The sequence below is a fragment of the Protobothrops mucrosquamatus genome, unplaced genomic scaffold, assembly GCF_001527695.2.
Source record: "Protobothrops mucrosquamatus isolate PMUCROS unplaced genomic scaffold, P.Mucros_1.0 scaffold_5, whole genome shotgun sequence".
In the NCBI taxonomy this organism is placed as follows: domain Eukaryota; kingdom Metazoa; phylum Chordata; class Lepidosauria; order Squamata; family Viperidae; genus Protobothrops; species Protobothrops mucrosquamatus.
The window spans coordinates 832,346-851,612 of record NW_015386081.1 but is presented as its reverse complement, the minus strand read 5'-3'; the positions used below and the strand labels follow the sequence as shown (position 1 = coordinate 851,612).

Sequence of the window (19,267 nt, the reverse complement as noted above, 5' to 3'; positions counted from 1 at the left end):
TGCAGCTCTGGCTTTACGGAGTGCTCGCTTCTCTTGTGCCAAGATTGTCCTCCTGTGTTCATATGNTGCGATCGCTTTCCTTGAGACAGCTCACCATAGAAGAGCTGTTTAGGGATGCGATGGTCTGGCATCCTTACAACGTGGCCTGCCCAGCGCATCTGGGCTTTCATCAGCAGAGTGTAAACTGATGATAGGCCTGCTCTGGAGAGGACATCTGTATCTGGTTGACATCAGTTGAGCTAAGAGATTTATGATGGGTGAGGGGGAATCAGGAAGGTTGAAAATTTATTGGAGTAATGTTGTGAACAAGCAGGGATAGAAACAAGGGGAAATGAGAAGAAGCTTTTCTTCTTAAATTACAGCAACAGATAATGTAACAAAATTTTAAATTTCCATAACTAACTTTACATTGCTTGGCAGGAGCATCCAGAGAAAGATCTCAAAATAAAATCTGACAGCCTAAGTACATATTGATCCTAAGCCATTTAAGACTTTAAAGATTAATATCAGCACTTTGAATGGGGTATGGAAATGGAGAAGAAATCAGTGCAAATTATGAAGTAATTGTGTGAGGTTATCATGGCTAAGATAACCCATTAACTATTAATTTATCTGATAATTAATCTGAGTTATAGATAATTCAGTTTCTTTGTAGTGCAGCATAGAAAGGCTAAAATATCAAATGAGAGTTTGCTATCCTAACAGTGTTAGAAGAAAAATGGTTAAATATTAGTTTTGGACATAATGTTTACAATATTGTAATAATAGCTATTGTAGGAAGAGACAATGACTGCATCCTTAGAATTTTCTATTTCTCTCTTTCAATGATTAATGAACAAAAGCCTTTGAAGAAAATAAGGTAAATAATTGGCATGTGCTTGTGAACTTCATTAGACATAAATTTATTATCTATCTTCTGAAAGTATAATTTACTATGTTTTGTATCACGTAATTGGTTTGTACTTGATGTTGATTTCCTTGACATCAAACATGGCTGAGTGCTACATTTTTATTTTCAATAACATGGTTTTTCCTTTCACTATTATTAAGCACTGAGTATGCTTTCTCTAGTTTTGTCTGTTCTGGTCATTATAGATTGTTTTAACCATTATAAGCTCAGCAATTCTGCAATGTCTTGTTTATGGGCATATATTTAACTTTCTTTAATAGCCAGTAAGTGCTATTAAAGCCTCTTTTTCTGTTACTGTAGGTTTTTGTTATTATTTTCTTAATTTTTGAAGAGTTTCTTCAGCAAATCTTTATTTTTTTCTCTTGGCATGGTCTGGGAATATTGCCATTCAGAGGCAAGTGTTTGAAGATCATAAAAGTGGAAAATGTTTTTCTGACGTAAGCTGAGTGCCACATGATGGAGGGGCATATTGTTTCAATCTATGATTTGAATCTTATTGACGTGCCCTTTCTTAAAATCTGGATGAAAAGAACTTGAAGGAAAGACAAAAGAAAATGAACAATCTAAAAGGCAGCCAATTAGTAATCCTCCACTTTCCCCACAATTAGCACCAGATGCTAGCAAAATTAAAAGCAACAGGTGTTCAAATGAAGCAATATAGCAATTAACTTAAGTGGTTCCACTTTCTTAAAAACTGTCAGAATACAACCATCCTATTTCATGTGCTATTTAAGTATTTGAAGCTCTTTAAAACATAGGCTTGTTTCTCCTGGCTACAACTCAGCCCCTTATTTGGTAGGTGTGATTTGGTGCACTTAATTACCTGAATGTGCTTGCAAATAAGGTAGTTATTTTGTTGTCTGAAACATCAGTTTGTCTACTGTTAATTACAGAAGTAAATTTGCATCTTCACAACTGGGAGTTCATATCTGAAAATTATTCTATAAATTCAGAAGTATTAGGCATACCTTATTTAAATGCATATAGAATTTTCTTTGTGCATGTCTCTATTATTCCAGTCCTTATGTCTAGTGTTTAAGGTACCAGGCTAGAAGCCAGGAGTCTGTGAGTTCTAGTCCTGCCAGATTGGTGATTTTGAGTCAGTCACATTTTCTCACCCCAATTCTCCTCATGGTTGTTGTTGTGGGGAAAATAGGAGGAAGGAGTAGTGCATGTGTTCACCGCCTTGAGTTGATAATTATAATAAAGTATTAAAATCAAATGTTTACTTTTATCATAGATCAGAATAAAAAACTTTATACACACGCATGTGAACACAAATCTAGTCTAGTCCTAGGTAGGCAGATTGTGTCATGATACCACCACCGAATAATTGTTTGGTCTCCATACTTCTGTTACATTAATTCAGGCATGTCAAACTGCTGGCCCGCTGAATCCGCGCCCACCCCATTGCCGGCAATGGGGAAAAAGTTGTGATACGTCACGTGACGTCGTGAGTTTGACATTAATTCAAACTGAGGACAGGAAGCTGTACCTTTGTTCTAAATGGTTATCTTTTTCAGCTGTTCACAACTTCAATTCCCTACAAAGTAATAGAAAAGGGGTTGTACTTTCATAAGGACAAAAGCACTTCTTTGCTGTTTGCGAATGTTTGCACTTGTGTGTAGCACAATATAAGTGCTACACACAAGTATTTAAATAAATACACACAATATTTAAATATTTTGATACTTTGCAACGAGAAAGCTGATGCTGAGGGTAGGTAGGCTGGAATGGTACAGTTATTCTAGAAATATTATTGCTTTTGAACTATAAATATGAAACTTTGCTAATAATCCCAGTGCTTTTCTGACAGAATTCATGAAATTTTATGTTGCCAGGAAAGAGGGAAAACATGTTTGCAGATACTGCACGTTTCACTTGCAATATCAAGATTGAGTTCTGCTGTTCTTATTTCTAACCTTGATCATTTCCAATAATTTAGGATAATTTTCTTCAGGTATTCTTAACAAAGATGCAATATCTAATTATAGGGCAGAACCTGAGCCTTGGCTGAGAGATCAGCATGCCAGCAAAGTTGCTGCCCAATTATACTCTTAAAATGATGGAAGGGAAACATTTTTTAAATGGAAAATAACTATGAATTTATATGTAAATAATTTGATTGTAATTAAATGCCAGTCAAATGGATTTGTTATCCTGGCGAACTACTACTTTTTTTCCCTAAGATGTACATTTCTGAAATAAAACATGAACACTCTAAATTGAAGGATCATAGTGGGTGATGGTGCAGGATTTATTTTTTTTTGATGGAAACTCTTAAGGAGACCGTTTTCTCCAAAGAGGCCAGCTTCATAATCTGTCATTCCTGTGCTATTTATAAGCAATTTTTGGCATGTTCTGGTCATAATGAAAAAGAGTTATATCAAAAAAGTACTCTGTTAAGTTGGTAGTGTTCTTATTAAAAAAGCCACTAGTACTCTACTGTTTTAATTTTCTATGTTTGTCTCTGTCTCTCTCTTTTAAAAGAGAAAAAAATTGATTTCTTTGGCTTACTTGCACTCTGATCATTGGCTTATTAAAAAAATATAATTTCTATTTAGAGCAGTGTAGTACTGTAGTTGCTCATCTATTTTGTTCATTTTTCCCCCAAAAAACCCCACCTTTTAAATTGGTTGTTATTGTTTAGGGTGAAACAGACATTGTTCAAAGGCCATTTAATGTCCTTGAGTTAATGAAGAAGTGGAATAGCAGCAGTGGCAGCACTACAGACGTAACGGTTTTTGAAGATGGGCTAAATGGTGCATCACCTGCCTCACAACTGGAAGAAATTCGTAGAGAACAAGATAGCCCTGTTAGCAGCAATGGCAATTCAGACCCCAATATAGAAACAGAACCAGAGAGTGGGAGCAGCAAACCCTCAACACCAACAAAACAAGTAAACTTAAAATATTTGTCAGCTTAAATGAAACAGCTAAGCAATAGCACAGAGCTGTGTTAGTCAGCCTGATATCTCTTTTTATGTTTGCAGCTGATATTTTCCTTAAAATCAGTTTCTCCTTTACTTTTTTCCCCCAGACTAGCAAGAAAAAAATTCATATCAATGTTTTACCAAATGGGACTTACAGAAAGAAGAGTTCAACTGCCAAATCAACCTCCAGTGTAAGCATATTTATCCAGCCATCAATTTAGTTTATGTAACAGCCCAACTGTAAGCACTTGCACTAGACTGGGATCCTGGATGATCAGTGCTCTATGTTACTAGAGTTGATAAGAAAAATGCTGCTATCACAGAAATCAGAATGTTTTCATGAATTCATTTTTTTCAGGTGAGGTAAGTATAGATGTAAGCCCAATGTAGCCCCACAGATTTTCAGGACATGTTCATATGCTGAACCAGAAAGATTTTTACTAATATCATAGCTCACGTGAGTAAAAAAGAACTCTAAAGCAGTAGGTGGAAAGTACTTCACCATTGCCAAGTTTCTTAAGGCTTGTGGGAATGACTTAACTATTCTATCTCTGAAGGATTGACTTGAACTGAATAATTTATTTGGCCACGTGTGATTAGACACACAAGGAATTTGTCTCCAGTGCAGAAGTTCTCAGGGTGTCAAGGGTTATAGTTTTGCTGTGCAGATTTTGTTGCTAATTCACATTTTAGTTTATTTGATTTACAGTCATATGTAGCCATAACTACATCTCTGTTCTTAATGTAAACTCCTTCAAAATCTTACCAATGAAATTTTGTTTCAGCAGTAACAGAGAAACCATGTAATTTAACTAAATGTTATCTCCCATGTTACATTCAGTATTCAACATATCTTGTTTTTAATTGTCTTATTAAGATTCAGAATGCAGTTGGATCATTGTCCCCAAGACTAGTTGCAAAACGCACAGATAATCAAGAGAAGAAAATTGAAATAGAGAAGTCTTTGACCCAAGGACTTTCAAGCAAAAATACACAAAAAACCAGTGCCCATAGTGGCTTACACAAAAACAAGAAGAAATCTTAGAAGAATCCCACTCTTCAAAATGTAAGTCCTACAATGTAACAATTGCCAGTGCCAAAATGTGGCAGCTCTATAAACAAAAGGACCAATATACCTTGAACTTCTATACTTGCTGTTGTTGTTGTTATTCTGAAGCCTGTAATCATCAAGAGAAGTCTAGTTTCAGAGTAGTGCTGATAAGTGTTCTAAAGCAGTGTGAATTCCCAAACTATGTGAGGGCATCCACTGATAGTATTACACTCAGAGCAGAGAATTGTGTGAAATTTCTGTCTTTTATTTATTGTACACTAACAGGTATCATTCAGGCAAGCAATTAGTTTCTTTGAATCCACTTGTATTTTTCTATGATTACTTTTTATTGTCATAAAAATTTGTGAAAGGAGGAAAGAAAGTAAGAAGCCAAAATATGTAATGACTAAGTGATGAGGTTATTTTTTAAAAAAACTCACTGCATTTTGCACTTGTCAGAAATTGATAGGATTTTGTTTATAAAACTGTAGACATTATAACTGGTGTACCAAGGTCAATTAAATTTGTTTCTAATTCTTTATGCATTATAGTTAGTTGGATAATTTACTTAGAGCAATTGTAGATATTATGAAAATTGCCAAGGTTAATCCTGCTGCTAAAATGCTTGTGTATTGAAATAAAAGCGATCTTAGAAGAGTGTATTTCACATGCTAGTTCATCTTCATTTTTTTAAATAAAGATGGATTGTTTCTGCTAAAGAGAAAATTAATTGTGTGTATATGTATGTACCTATAGTTAAAAGTCAAAATATCTTAATACACTTGTTACATAATGCTTCAAGTTATACATTCTATCAATTTTCCGCTATGTATTTATTCTAGTTCAATATTTCTATTGGAATCAGGTCAATGGATAGGCTTCTTTCAATTACTGGGTGCATTTATTTTTGAATTTGTAAAAAATCCAGTATTTACTTACCATGAATATCAGCAGCATTCCTGAGTTGCATGTTCTCCCATGTTTTTGTTTCTGAGTTGTAAGGTGCCTTCCCGCCTTCTTTCTTTGAAGTTTGTCAACAATACTGTGACCCAGGTAATATGCGAGCCACATATTCCACAAAGATTTCTAAGCTCAGGAACCTCTGATGACATCAGTTTATGTTATGCTATGCTTACTAACCCCTGCAAAAGATGCTTGAAGACTTTAAAGTGCTAACATTTCAGATGCTCAAAATACCATTTGGGATTTAATTGAAATTATTGAAAACAATAATTTGATATGCAAATAATTCTTTATATAATGTATGTATGTATGTATGTATGTATGTATGTATGTATGTATGTATGTATGTTAGCTGCAGTAATTCAATCTGGATTTGGTGGCCTATAAATCTAAGGAGAAAAAAGACAGTAAAAAAATCTGATACAGCTGACCAGTTCCCAAATAGATAGTTGTTTTCCTTTGCTCTTCAAAATTACTTTATTAAAATAAAATCAAGAATGGAATATTTTGTTAAACTAGTGAAAGCATTACTAACTTGAGCTTGATAGTCATGATTTTTATTAAAAATATGTTTGGAAATTCTTCTGTTGAAATTAATTTATTGTTTCCTATTTCCATCCAATATATTAAGCTTTTCACAAAGTAAACTCTGTTTTGATGTTGCATCTGACTTTCTCTCTAGTCTGTTAGGAAACAGGAAGAGAATTTCAGAAAGCTCATGTACATTTGGCTTTTCCTGACAGAAGCACCTGAGGTCCCCTTTGTCTTAAAAGACTAGATCCAGATGCTATTAATTCTCAGTGTTAGTTCTTTCCCCTTAGTCAGAGTGCTGCTTGAAGAAGTCAATCCCTCAGAGTTGCAGAAGCACCATTAGTTCATCTCAGGTCAGTTTAATTTTATCATAGTACTTGTTTCATGGCAAACTGATGACATTATGTTTCAGGGTGACTCAATTTTATGTTTAAAGAAGATATTGATGATTATAGATGGATTTTTTTTAATGAGCAAAGCTAACAGAAATTGTGACCTGTGTTGTTTTAGGTTCATGAATGGATAGCATTTTATGCAAAACAAATGGACCTGTAAAATTCTCTTACAACTGTGAAGACTGAATGCAAAGCTTTTGCTTTGGTATCATGAAATGTACAAAAGGTCATGGTTTTGAAGTTGGAATGTCCAGGTTTGAATTTCCACTTTATTTTGGTTTATTAGGGTAACCGTATCTTTCTAAACAAACTTGTTTCTTTTGAGGCCCCAGGAGAAACAATGGAACTATTTATTTCCATTTAAAAATGGAGCCATTTATTTCAGAATGTCACTTAGTTCCTTAATTTTTTTGGCATTTTCATACTGTAATTAGATAGGTTGCCTATGCTGATGCCTGCACAGCTACAAGCAGTGACATCTTTGGGAAAACTCTAGCAACTCTGATTTGACAAGGCCTCAACCAACAGCATGTGATCCCTTCAAAAATTGCCTCACTCGTTCATCCTATCTATGTGAACATTGAAAGCTATAAACCAGGGGTGTCAAACTGCCGGCCCGCGGGCTGGACGCATCACCGGGAAACCACGGCCACCCCATTGCTGGCAATGGAGAAAAAACTCTGATACGTTGTGCTCCATCACGTTACGTCGCAAGTTTGACATGTCTGCTATAAGCCCTTTGAAGAAAGTTCTGGTATTATTGTTGTATAGAAATGCAACAGTGAACTGTTCTGCTTACATAAAAAGGGCAGATTATATACCAGAACTTTACTAATTGGTCTTAGGCCTAGGCAAAAGAAAAGAGTTGAGTGATTTTTTTTAAAAAAACTTGGGATTGTGGTATATATATTTGGAAGATGTGACAGAAATTCTTGAGGCCTGTTTTCAATGCTTCATACATTAAACTTTAGAAATAGACATGATGCATTAAAATGTCAAACTATATCATCATTTATTTTCCTCTATTCCTCCTTCCCAAAAGATTATAGAAATTAGGATCCAGGATTTTTTTTAACACCCTTTTCTCTGCTTTTTAGCATTGTGAAACATGCATAATTGGCAATCCCATGCTTGATACACTGTGTTTTGAATTCAATATCAATTTTCTCAGCAGCAATGCAATGAGAATGTTAACATTCTTGCTGAGTTGCAGTAAGTTGCAAGAATATAGAATTTTAATTTGCTTTATCTGTATATCATTGCCTTGTTTGATAAATAGCACATGTTTGTACTTCATCAAAACAGAGAGCAAATATAAAAGAGTATATGAGGCAGCAGGCTGAAAGGTAAGACTGCTGCTGAAAAGAAATGAGAAAGGAATATATTATATATTGTGAGAATATATTGTGAAGTCATGCTGCATCCACATAGGGGTCATAATGTCAGTTGCCCATACTAGATTTTGCATATATGCATCTTTATGGGAAGTGAAATAAACCACACACCCCTTGTATCTCTACTCCTGCTACATGATGCATTCTGCTTAAAATATCAAATGTATCTATATTATTATTACATAGCAAAAACTTCAAAGCAAAACTCTGCTTGGAGTCAAGGTCAGCTTCTAGAGACTTCAGAGACTTGCCTATGAAACAATGAAAGGAGTTCAATAGCTGCAATTGTGTATTAAAGGGCTAGAGTGCTGTGATCAGTGTTGCTTAGATTTTATATAATATGCTATTGCTAAATTCAACTTCATGTAGTACTGGACAATTTTAGCTACTCTTTCTTTCTCAATTTTTCTTTCTTAAAAAATCCTGTTTAGATGCCATCTAAAGATTCCTTTTAAAAAAATCCACACAGTCATTTATATTTTTTCATGTGCATTTTTCCTAATTCATGTATTTTTGAATGCAATTGTATTTAATACACAGTTTTGAAACAGTTTTCACCACATTATGCTCAAAGGGTAAGATATTTGACAGAGAAAGGTAGAAAAGAAGAAACAAGGGATCCTGTTCTTACTTCATTGTAACAACTGAATTTGAACTTTTGAATTAAAAAATGAATTGTTTTGATATATTGTTTAATTAGATTTGGGTACTTTCAGCCTATTTTAGCCTAGCCCTGCATCCGTTGACCTGTACTTGATTCTTGACACACTCAATGTCACCAAACATTTGAGTTGCAATTGATTCAAAAAGTGCTTTGGGCTTCTCCATTAAGGCAGGAATGGACAACTGAAGCAAACTCACAAGAAATCCAGGAACTACAGGTAAGTAAAACTTGCTGAAGGAAGTAGAAAGCTATAATCAAAGAATTTCAGTAACTGTTGAAGAAAAGCCAGTATAGAAAAAAATAGTCAAACTCTTTTGCAATTTGTTTTCCTCCCCATTCTACATAATGGACTAATTGGACTTCTTTTCTGAGCTAATGGTCTGTCTCTATCTGGCCTTTGTTTTATAATGGTCACATTTGTGATCACATTCTGTGATCATCATGTTTGTGAAAACTAATTCTTGCAAAAGGGTCTGTGAAAATCCTTTCAAAACAAGTCATCACACCCAGGGCAGTCCTTAGATGAGGGAATCTTTATGTTAAGGTATTATAAAATAAAATAAAATCTGCTTCTTGACTTGTCAGTCATAGGAGGATCTGGTCCAATGTGCTTAGTTGTATCCATTGTGAGTTCAGAACTTTTTTCTGAAAATTTTTATGGTGAATCCATCTTCAGAATTTGGTGAGTAATGTTTAAGTCAATAAACCATACCTATCAAACTTGATGTCATAGCTCAGATATTCAGTATCCTTACAGAGCAACTACAAGCTTCTTACGCTCAGGTTCAGCACCAGAAAGAGGAAAAAAAAAACATCCCATAGAACACAGGCTGTTGACAAAAACATTTGAACTAATACAATTACTTCCTCCATAGAGTTTTAATGCGTAGTAATGACACATTCAGAAGAGTGGGGGGAATTGGAATGACCAAAACACTCCTGAGACTTTAAGTACTGACATACCTTTTAATTTCAGCACAGCTAGTATTGGTTCAATCTCAGCCTTCTCTTTTACAAGGCTCCCCTTCCCTTCCTTTTAAAAAAACTTATTTTTTACTTAGGAGAGTGCTTAGAAGGGACGGGAATTGGCAGGTCAAAAGCTTAGCAAATATAGTTCTAACTATTGTTAATGAAGATTGTCAAGAGAAGTAAAAACAAAATAAGCAGTCTTGAGTGAGCATGTTCAAAAACTTACTCTATGCAGATACGTGGAGACACTCTTTAAATTTTATCACTCTTCAGCTTCTGATTTTTTTCTTATTTAGTTACAACTTTATAAGCTTAAGATATACAGATAAGATTTTGTCACGCTGGAGAAGTTTCCCTAGACATAATTTTTATTTTAGATTTTGAATAAATAGGCTTGAAAAGACCCATCCTATTTATGAATTAAAACTGATGTTTGCTAACCCCAAGCAATGCTTTCTTTGCATTTGTCACGTGTAAATCATACACTGAAAAGTTATGTCTTAGATCAGAATACTCTTACAAAAGTAAACTCATATATTTTACATGGATCCTGAAAAGCATTTAGCAGGTTGACTCCATGCTGAGATAGTAAGATATATTGAATTAATATTTGTTTCTCTGAAAGTTTTTACTTTACCTATCTGGCAACAAGCTTTAAATTCTGGATTTCTAAACTTTGGCCAGGAAGGTCCAAGGACATTCATTTTTATTCTCCATAACTTATAGGGAAGCCCAGCTGACTCATCTGGACAGATTTGTTTTCAATAATTTTATTAAACATTAAACAGATAAAAAACAATGACTTTTTGTCTTCATAAGTACAGAAACATTTCCCCCAAAAGAGAAAAGAAGAGATTGTTAAAAAAAAAAAAGAACGTTCCCCTTTCATCACCAGCAAATATATTCAACATTAATAAATTATCACTGTCTCTTAAAACACAATCAAATACATCTTTATTCCAGGTCATCCTATTTTCTATAAATTCATATCTAAATCCTCAGTTTCCCTTATTAGTCAGCAAAAAATTCAGTAAAAATTAACAAAAATGCCAAACATTTAGTCCCACTTTCAACCTAAAAATCTGTTTTTCCCAAATAACTATTTAATAATCAAGTCTAATCTCAACAATTAAACACTATAAAAAATTAAAAACTATTCAACATATCGCTTATTCATATAGTAAAAGTACTACTATAAATAATACAAACCATATAGTTATTACAAACAAACCTATTATACTCAATAAAACATTTCAACAGAGACAGTGACCCATTATTTGAATAACCATTTATATACCAAAAATAATAACCGAGATAATGTAGGCAAAACAATTACATCCAACCAATAAAATTATCTATTGAACAACACCAGAAATAGCAACTCATTATTTAGCCATAATCAAACAAACCAGTTGTGCATTTTTTTCTTCTTTCTCCTGGCAGTCTTTAAAACCCATACATAAAGTTCTGATCCCTGCTTTCTTCTGCTATTTTTGTCTCTTTTTCATAGTCCTTGTCACCTTTATTAAAGTCTACTTGCAGTTTCAATGTAGCCCTTCTAGTACATCTTTTAGATTTCAATTTAAATAAGTAATTCACACCATATAAGAAAAGGAGAGACAGAGCCTGGGAGCAGAGTTAAAAGAGGAATCAGAGTTGCTACACAATCACAAACATACTAAGGCTAACCCACCATGAATTCTGTTGACTCTTATCTAACTTCTAGCAAGTGCTAACTGTTAGTGAAGAATATTCCTGAATGGGCAATAGATATGTTTAATTGGAATTTCACACGTGGTCCTGGTTTTTCCACACCTGACACACCACACTTTTGATATGTTATTTGTGTGCTTCTGTTGTTTTTTAAATAAAATTCCAGCTCCATTTGTAAATGTAATGTTTTCATTTTTTTGTAGGTTATAGTTTTAGGATCTTCTATAATATTTTTTTCAATTTTATTCAAAGAAGTTTGATTCCCCTCAACACTTTTTGGTTGCAAAATAGGGCTAAGCAGCTCATACATTTCTTGAGTCTGCAGATCATAAATTTCCTTTAAGTAGCAATCTGTTGCTTTCTAGTAATCTTCAAAACCTTCATATTGGCAACTTATAAACAGAGAAATTCTTTCCCACACAAAGGATATTTTTAGTTAGTTTCCACATCTTTCTTTAAATCAATTTCATCCACATTCTTAGCATTTAAAAACTTCTCAGAAACAACACTATAGTCATCCTTTTGCTGTATGTTACAAAAATAAAATTTTACAAAGTTGGAGGTGTGTAGTTTCTGTTTTTAAATATATTAAACAGAGATTACAAAGCTTGCTGTTCTGAAGGTTTTTCACTCTTGAAGAGGTAATAAAAAAATAAACTCCAAGTTGATTAAAAAGATAAGGGTTGGTCAAACTCTTTAAAAATTCTTTAAAAAGGCTATAATAATTGCTCAGAGCAGGATGAAATCCATAATTCCCAATGACTGCAAGTGGTTGAAAAAACTGAGCGTCTGCTATCTATTCAAAAAATCAAGTTGTCTGGAATACATGAGGTGATCTCAAGATCTATCTTTAATCCAGAGAGTATTATCGACAGTCTGGATCCTACACCCAGTTGCCTTATTCAGCTGCAATATCCCAGTGAAGGACTGGGCATCCATTTGCCTGCCTCATTAGAAGCATTCACCATCTGGAGAGATGTAATGGGCTGTGAAAACCACCTTGAGGAAGTGAAGGAAGAGTCACAGCCAAGGCAAATGTCTGACAAAGGAAATCTGAGCTCAAAGTAGGAATGGAATTTGAGAAAGCATCACAAACTGGACCCTTCCTACTTCATTTTAGGATAAGTGCAGAGAAGTGGAAGAGACATTCAGAACTGCGAGTAACTCAGTAATAAAAAGTAGCTTTAGTATTCATGGTCTTGATATTTAAATCTGCTCTACTTTGAAGGGCTGATAGCAGATTATATTATATTAGGATGTTCACCCTGACTGGTGGCAGTGTATGAAAAGGATTCATCAGTGAGATTTAAATTATCCATTCTCCCAACTCATAATAAATGGATTTTATTTGGGAGCCTGGGCCCGTTTGGAAGTAGATCTTTATCAGTTATTACGTCCATTCCCTGTTAAAATTCTATTACAAAGGGCTACCTATAGTGCCACCCGAAATTTCTGTATAACAGAATGAAATTTTCCTGAAAATCCTTTCAAAGAAAATACTTCTTTTCAGTGCTGATATAAGAAAATACCACTGCACATTTGTGAAGAGCTAGAAAGATGCTGTAAAGACCCCCCCCCCCAATTTTAGAATCCTTTAATAAATAAAAATATTTTAAAAGAAAACCTGCTTTGCCTGCCTCTCTAATTATGAACAAATTAATCCCAAAACAAAAGTCTTTTTCCCCACTGAAGAGATTGCATGGGGGATATAGTTGAGGGTTCTTGGCATTTAAATGTAGAATTGTTTTGAAGAAAAAAAGAAGCTAGAACACAATACTTCACCTCAGAGAAAAAAGAAAAGAGGTGCGGATGAAGGACAGAAAGCATAGAAACAACTTGGTTGTTTCTATGATTGATGTGGAACAAATGGCCTTTTGGTTAAGCATAATAAATTATATTCAGGATGATTTTTTTGTCAAAACAGCAGAAAGATTTTAATCTTTCCTTTTGAGTAAATGTTGGAATAACCTGAGTGTGATCAATGTTTCTTCTTCCTCCATGGGAGAGTAGGGAGATGAGGCCCCAGTACCAGCTTCTTTGGAACCATTCTGTTTTCCAAGAGCTGGTTGGTCACCACTTTATCAGAATTTTGGAAAGTTCTAATACCCGGCCTTTTGGTTAAGCACTTGCGATCACATCAGTTGCAAAGGGAGGCTTGGGGTTGCTTTATGTTTTTAGTATGCTTTAATCAAAGTATATTATAATTTAGGACTTACATATACTTTTATATAAGATGGCCAGGACTTTGTAAATTGTGTAGGATACAAATAAAAAATAAATACAATCTCAAATATGTCTAATTGATGTTTCAGGATTAAGATATCTTTTCTCATGGTGTCACTCTGTGCTGTGTGTAACTCAGCATATAGTCCCTTGTTACTGTAATCCAGGGTCCCCAATCCCTGGGCCAGGGGCCACTACTGGGCCATGAGCCATTTGGAACTGGGCTACGGAAGTGGCAGATGAGCTTGTGCGCATGTGCATTTCCCCTTGTGTGAGCAGCGGGTGAGCACGTATGTTTATTGGCTGCTATGCCCTTGGGACCTAGGGACAGGAGAGACACAGCTGTAGCTGGGAAGCCCAGAAGCTTCGAGTGGAGTGGGTACACAGCTGCAGCTGGCTAGCGGAGATGAGGAAGAACTGCCTCCTCCTCCCGAGCATGGGAACATGTAGGACTGAGAAGAGGCAGGTACAACGAAGATCAGCCAGGCTACTTGCAAGAAGGCAGCCTCACCCCTCTTGATGGGCCACACTGGGAAGAGGCTATTTAGCTCAGCAAGTGGAATGAAATGACGCTGGGAACATGTCCGTTTCCTTGCTGTGTATTCTTCTTGCCTTGATTCTCAGACTGAATTCTATACTTTGAACTTTGGACCCTGCCTCTGGAACTCTGGATTTGCCTTTGCCTCATGGACTTGCCTTGCCTTTGCGCAGTGGACTGGCTCTGGCTGCTCTTGAGTAGCCTACTGAACTCATTGGGGGTGCACTGGTGTTGGCAAAGGGGAATAGTAATTCAGATTTGGAAGCCTTAATAAAGAGTCCTAACACCCATGGTGTGTGTGTGTGTGTGTGTGTGTGTGTGTGTGTGTGTGTGAGAGAGAGAGAGAGAGAGAGAGAGAGAGAGAGAGAGAGAGAGAGAGAGAGAGAGAGAGAGATCGGGACAGCACACACTCCTTTGATAACACATAGTTTGAGCAGATACTGTAAAAATCTTGTTCTTTCTGGTCCAGCTGTTCATATAAATCAGAAAAGAAAAAGCATATCCTATTCAGAAACATTCTTAAGGAAGGTGTCAACATCTTTTCTCAAGACTTATCCATATTATACCCATTAGAAATTGCTGTTTTTTCTCCTCCAAGAGAAAGGACAGCTCCTTTCACTGTGCACAGAGAAATAGTAATTTGACCATTAAGAAATAAATTGGGTGTCTTCTTTCACTGCCAAATACATGTCTTAAGGATGTTGTGCTGGGGAAGATGAGCCATTTGGCTAGAAGGGACTTTCTTCATTTCATCTAAGTCCTTAATCTTCTATCATGAACCCAGATCCAAATTGTTTTGCTTGCATAAGATACTGGATATATGGATAAAGAATGCAAAATAATGTGATTTCTGAAAACCCTTATTTGCACATACTTTGTTACATCATTTGTAGTCTCTGACTTTTTAAATGTAGATATAAATACATGCAGTAAATAATAACTGATGAACTTTGCTTATTTTTATTATTTTCTTATACATTTTCTATTGAATCTGTGACATATAAATGCATACCCCCCCCAAAGGCTACTCACATCCAACTGTTGTATGTTTCAAAATTAAGATCTCATTTATACAGCATTTATGGATCCAAAGTTCCTCAAATTTTAGTAGCATTCAGTTTGATTTGGATTAAAATATGGTAAAGAAGATAATTTCATCCAAATTCTAAATAGAAAGCAGCATTTTTAGATTTAAAGACATAAAATAACACATTGCACCCAATATATGTGACAATCTCTCTTGGGATTTGCGTACAACAACCGTAATTAACTTATATTCAACCCTAATTAGGATCCTTGGTCCTTTCCAGCAGTTCTATACTGATATCACTTCAATTCATATTTTACCATAATTAGAACACTACTATATCCTATGTATTAAGTTGTGAGACAATCCATAGATTTAGAAATGTATCCTGGTAGATAGAACAATGTACTGTATACAGTAATCCTGTTCTCACTTACATGAACATAAATTCTATCAAACACACTAAGTGTATTTAATTCTGAATAATTGTGCATATGATTGCAATTTTGCTCTTAAAAACAAAAGAGGTTATCAGCCTTATCAGTGTCTAGAATAAAAAATTGTTTTCTTGAATATTTGCTATCAAGTCAATGTCTCCAGAATAATCTGTGTCCAATCTAGCCCTTTATGTTTTCCAGTGATGCATCCAATATCTCTAGCACTGAGTCTATCAATGTTACTACTGGTTGTCCTCTTCCCTGTCTTTCCATCTTTCCCAGCATTACAGATCTCTAAAGAGAGCCAGGTCTTTGCATAATGTGCTCAAAATGTTATAATTTCAGCCTGTTCAGTTGTGCCTTGAGTGAAATCTATGAATTGATTTCTTCTGTGATCCATTTATTGCCTATTTTGGCTGTCCGTCATATTCTCAGGAGTCTTCTCCAATACCAAATTTCAAAAGTGTCTGTACTCTTTCTGTTCTGCTTCATCAAAGCTTCCAAAGAATGTCATAGGGAAAACGATTGTCTACATGATTCTGTTCTTTGCAGCTACAGACACATTTTGGCATTTGAATGTCTTTTCCAAGGCCATCATTTCTCACTAGTGCCAATTTGCAGCACCTTTTTTAAAAACAATTTTTATGAAAGGAACTTGTAACATATAAAAACCATAAGCGCAAATAAAGATAATAAATTAATGAAGAGTTGCAAATAGTGAAAAAGAAAAAGAAATAGAAAATTTAAAAAAGGAAAAGGAAAATAAAGATTATAAAGGCCTTCTGAGTGAGTTTCTATGGTGACTAGATACCTTCCAAGTAGTTGAGACAGTGGTGCGATAGTGAATGGCAACCAGTGGTAAATGATGTACTCTTGCCAAATGACTCAAGAAAAATTGTCTAGATCAGGCATGTTAAACTCGCGACATCACGTGACATCGCGCGACATATCGTGATTTTTTCCCCATTGCTGGCAATGCGGTAGGTGCGGTTTCAGTATGATGCATCCGGCCCATGGGCCGGCAGTTTGACATACCTGGTCTAGAATATATAAAGGTAACTTCAAATTTATGTTGGAAATGTGGACAACATGAAGGGTAATTTTATCATGCCTGGTGGACTAGTAAACCCCCCTCAGAGATCTCTTGGTTCCAATACATAAATGATTCAAATAATTTTAAAGATCAACATTCAACTGAAATCAGATTTTTTTCTTGATGGTAATGGACAGTCAATTAGAAAAGAGCCATGGAATATTATTTTTATATATGATTACTACTGCAAGACAATTATAAACAAAAAATGGGAAAAACTTTGAAATATCCACAATGGGGGAATGGTTGATAAAAATGATAGAACTATAGCAGAGATAGCAAAATTAACCTGTTTGAATAGAGAAAGGTCAACAACCATATTTATTAGTGACTGGAAATCCCTAATGGACTGCTTGCTGAAAAAAAGAGATAAATAAACTTGTGATTTTGATGTTTGACGATTAGAAGCTTACGTAAAAAAGGAAATTATGAGGTAATCTTACAGAGAATGGGCAAAATAAAAATGTATAACTGCTGTCAAGAAGAGCGGAAGTCTGCAGCATATTTCTTGATTGCTAATTCCCTTATGTCTGTAGATGTTTTTGTACATGATTTACTGATATATCTCAGGGAAGATACATCGTTACAGTTGGGAGAGACTGATCTATCCTATGGAGTCCATTCCTTTTGTAGTTCATGCTTATGATCATCTGGTTGGGACAGAAACAAATCCATTAACCATTGCTCCAAACTAGACTCCATCATACATAACCCCATATTTTCTTTTCCACAAAGTGTTTCCCATGTGGCCCTGATATTGTTTTCCGAAGATTGTTATTCTGCTGCGGCTTTCATCCAAAATTGTTGGACGGGAGAGGGGGATAGCTCAGTTTCTGACATCTCCAGTTAAAATGCTTCTCATGTAGAGATGCTAATGAGAACTTCTAGACAAGACCCTGGAAAACTGCTGCTAAATGGAGTAAACAAAATCTCATGATTTGCCCCTGTAAAAGTCCAGTGAAAGAGAGGGCTTTCTACATGCCAATGAAATGCTATTTTGCATTCAGAATATTTATAATTGCACTAAAAAAAAGTTCATTTAAGCATAATATCAATTAGTACTTTCATTACAAGGAAATTTAAATACCAATTATGTCTGGGGAAAAAAATGACCTATGGCCTCTAATTCAATATTAATGCACTTGATGAGTGATGCTAACGGCATGGGAACAAATGCAGCTGTCCATATGCTTACATCAGTTAAAAGGGGGTATTTCTGTCACTTAATATAATTTCATGGACAAGAAGTGGCTCTTTTATTGCTCTTAACGATGAGAGATCCCATCAAATTCAAAGAAACTGACACCCAGGGCATTTCAGAGGATAAAAGACATGAGATGCGATAATGGGTAGATAAGTATTTCCCACAATTGATGGGCTAGATCTGCCTTATTACAGTTCAATGCAATCTCTTACAAGGGCAGGAAAGAGTGATAATAATTACAGCCTGGGATTTGGAAAGGTGCTAAGAGAAACTAGATGTTCAAATATAGTTATAAGTCAAAGGAACTGGAATGTTTGGAAATCTCTGAAGATCTAATGACTAACAGATGGAGAAAAATTGTGTATTTATTAATAGAAGTCTGCTGAATTTGGAAAATATGAAATCCCCATTTATAGTTTCATAAAATGGTTTTAAGTATGAAGGCATCAAGGGAGTAAGGATCGCTGTACCTAGATTAGAGGAAGGTAGGATTTCCCCAGCCCCAAATATTATTTCTTATTAAAGATATCCAATAGACCAAGGCCCATACATAAATAATTAAAAAACATGACTCCACATTAGATCATTAAAAGTGAAATAGTCTGGAGCAAATGTAAGCAACCTATGGGTGCTGAGAATCATAGTTCAGTGTCATCTGGACTGTCAGGAATTGTCAGCCCTAGATTGGAGGCAAGGGTTCTCCCCTTTTCCTCTCCTTGCTGATTTGATTGCTTTTTTTTTATGTAGAGTTTGACTTGAGTTTTTGTCCTAGCTTTCTTTGAGCATTTGTGAATGCTAGTGACATTTGGGGGACAAACATAGTTCTCCGAAGTTTATAGAGCTGAAGGCAACTCAAAAATCTAATGAAGAAAGTGATTTCTCACACTAAAAAGAACAAAATGAAGGAGAAAAATCTCACTGGGCCAGAACTGTCAGGAGCAAGAGGTTTAGAAAAAGAATATTTGGTAAGAGTGCAGAGCTATATATAAGCAAAACAACACTATCCACACCAGAGAAAAATATCAGCAGGTTTAGAAGAATTCAAAGTTTATAAGAGTGCAGAAGTGTGATTGAAAAAATTGGAAAAGAAAATTGTGTTGGTTTGGATATTCTTTTTAAGGTAGAATACACAAAAATACTGTATAGGCCTTAAACTGATTCTAAAATCATTTTAAAAGAAAGGTGGATTTTTATATACTGGCCAATTCCATATTATGATCCTA

General features: G+C 35.1%; 1 protein-coding gene across 2 annotated transcripts in view; it reads left to right on the top strand.

Moving 5' to 3' along the window:
• The window catches only part of LOC107284275 (serine/threonine-protein kinase 33), a 64,978-nt gene extending 59,395 nt beyond the window's left edge, over positions 1 to 5,583 (top strand). For both annotated transcript variants that reach the window (XM_015812344.1, XM_015812418.1), the window contains 3 exons: positions 3,561 to 3,809; positions 3,950 to 4,033; positions 4,720 to 5,583. In XM_015812344.1, coding sequence (XP_015667830.1) covers positions 3,561 to 3,809; positions 3,950 to 4,033; positions 4,720 to 4,887 — 501 coding nt within the window. In that variant the 3' untranslated portion in view covers positions 4,888 to 5,583. The remainder of the gene's footprint in view (positions 1 to 3,560; positions 3,810 to 3,949; positions 4,034 to 4,719) is intronic.
• The last annotated feature ends 13,684 nt before the right edge of the window (positions 5,584 to 19,267 follow it).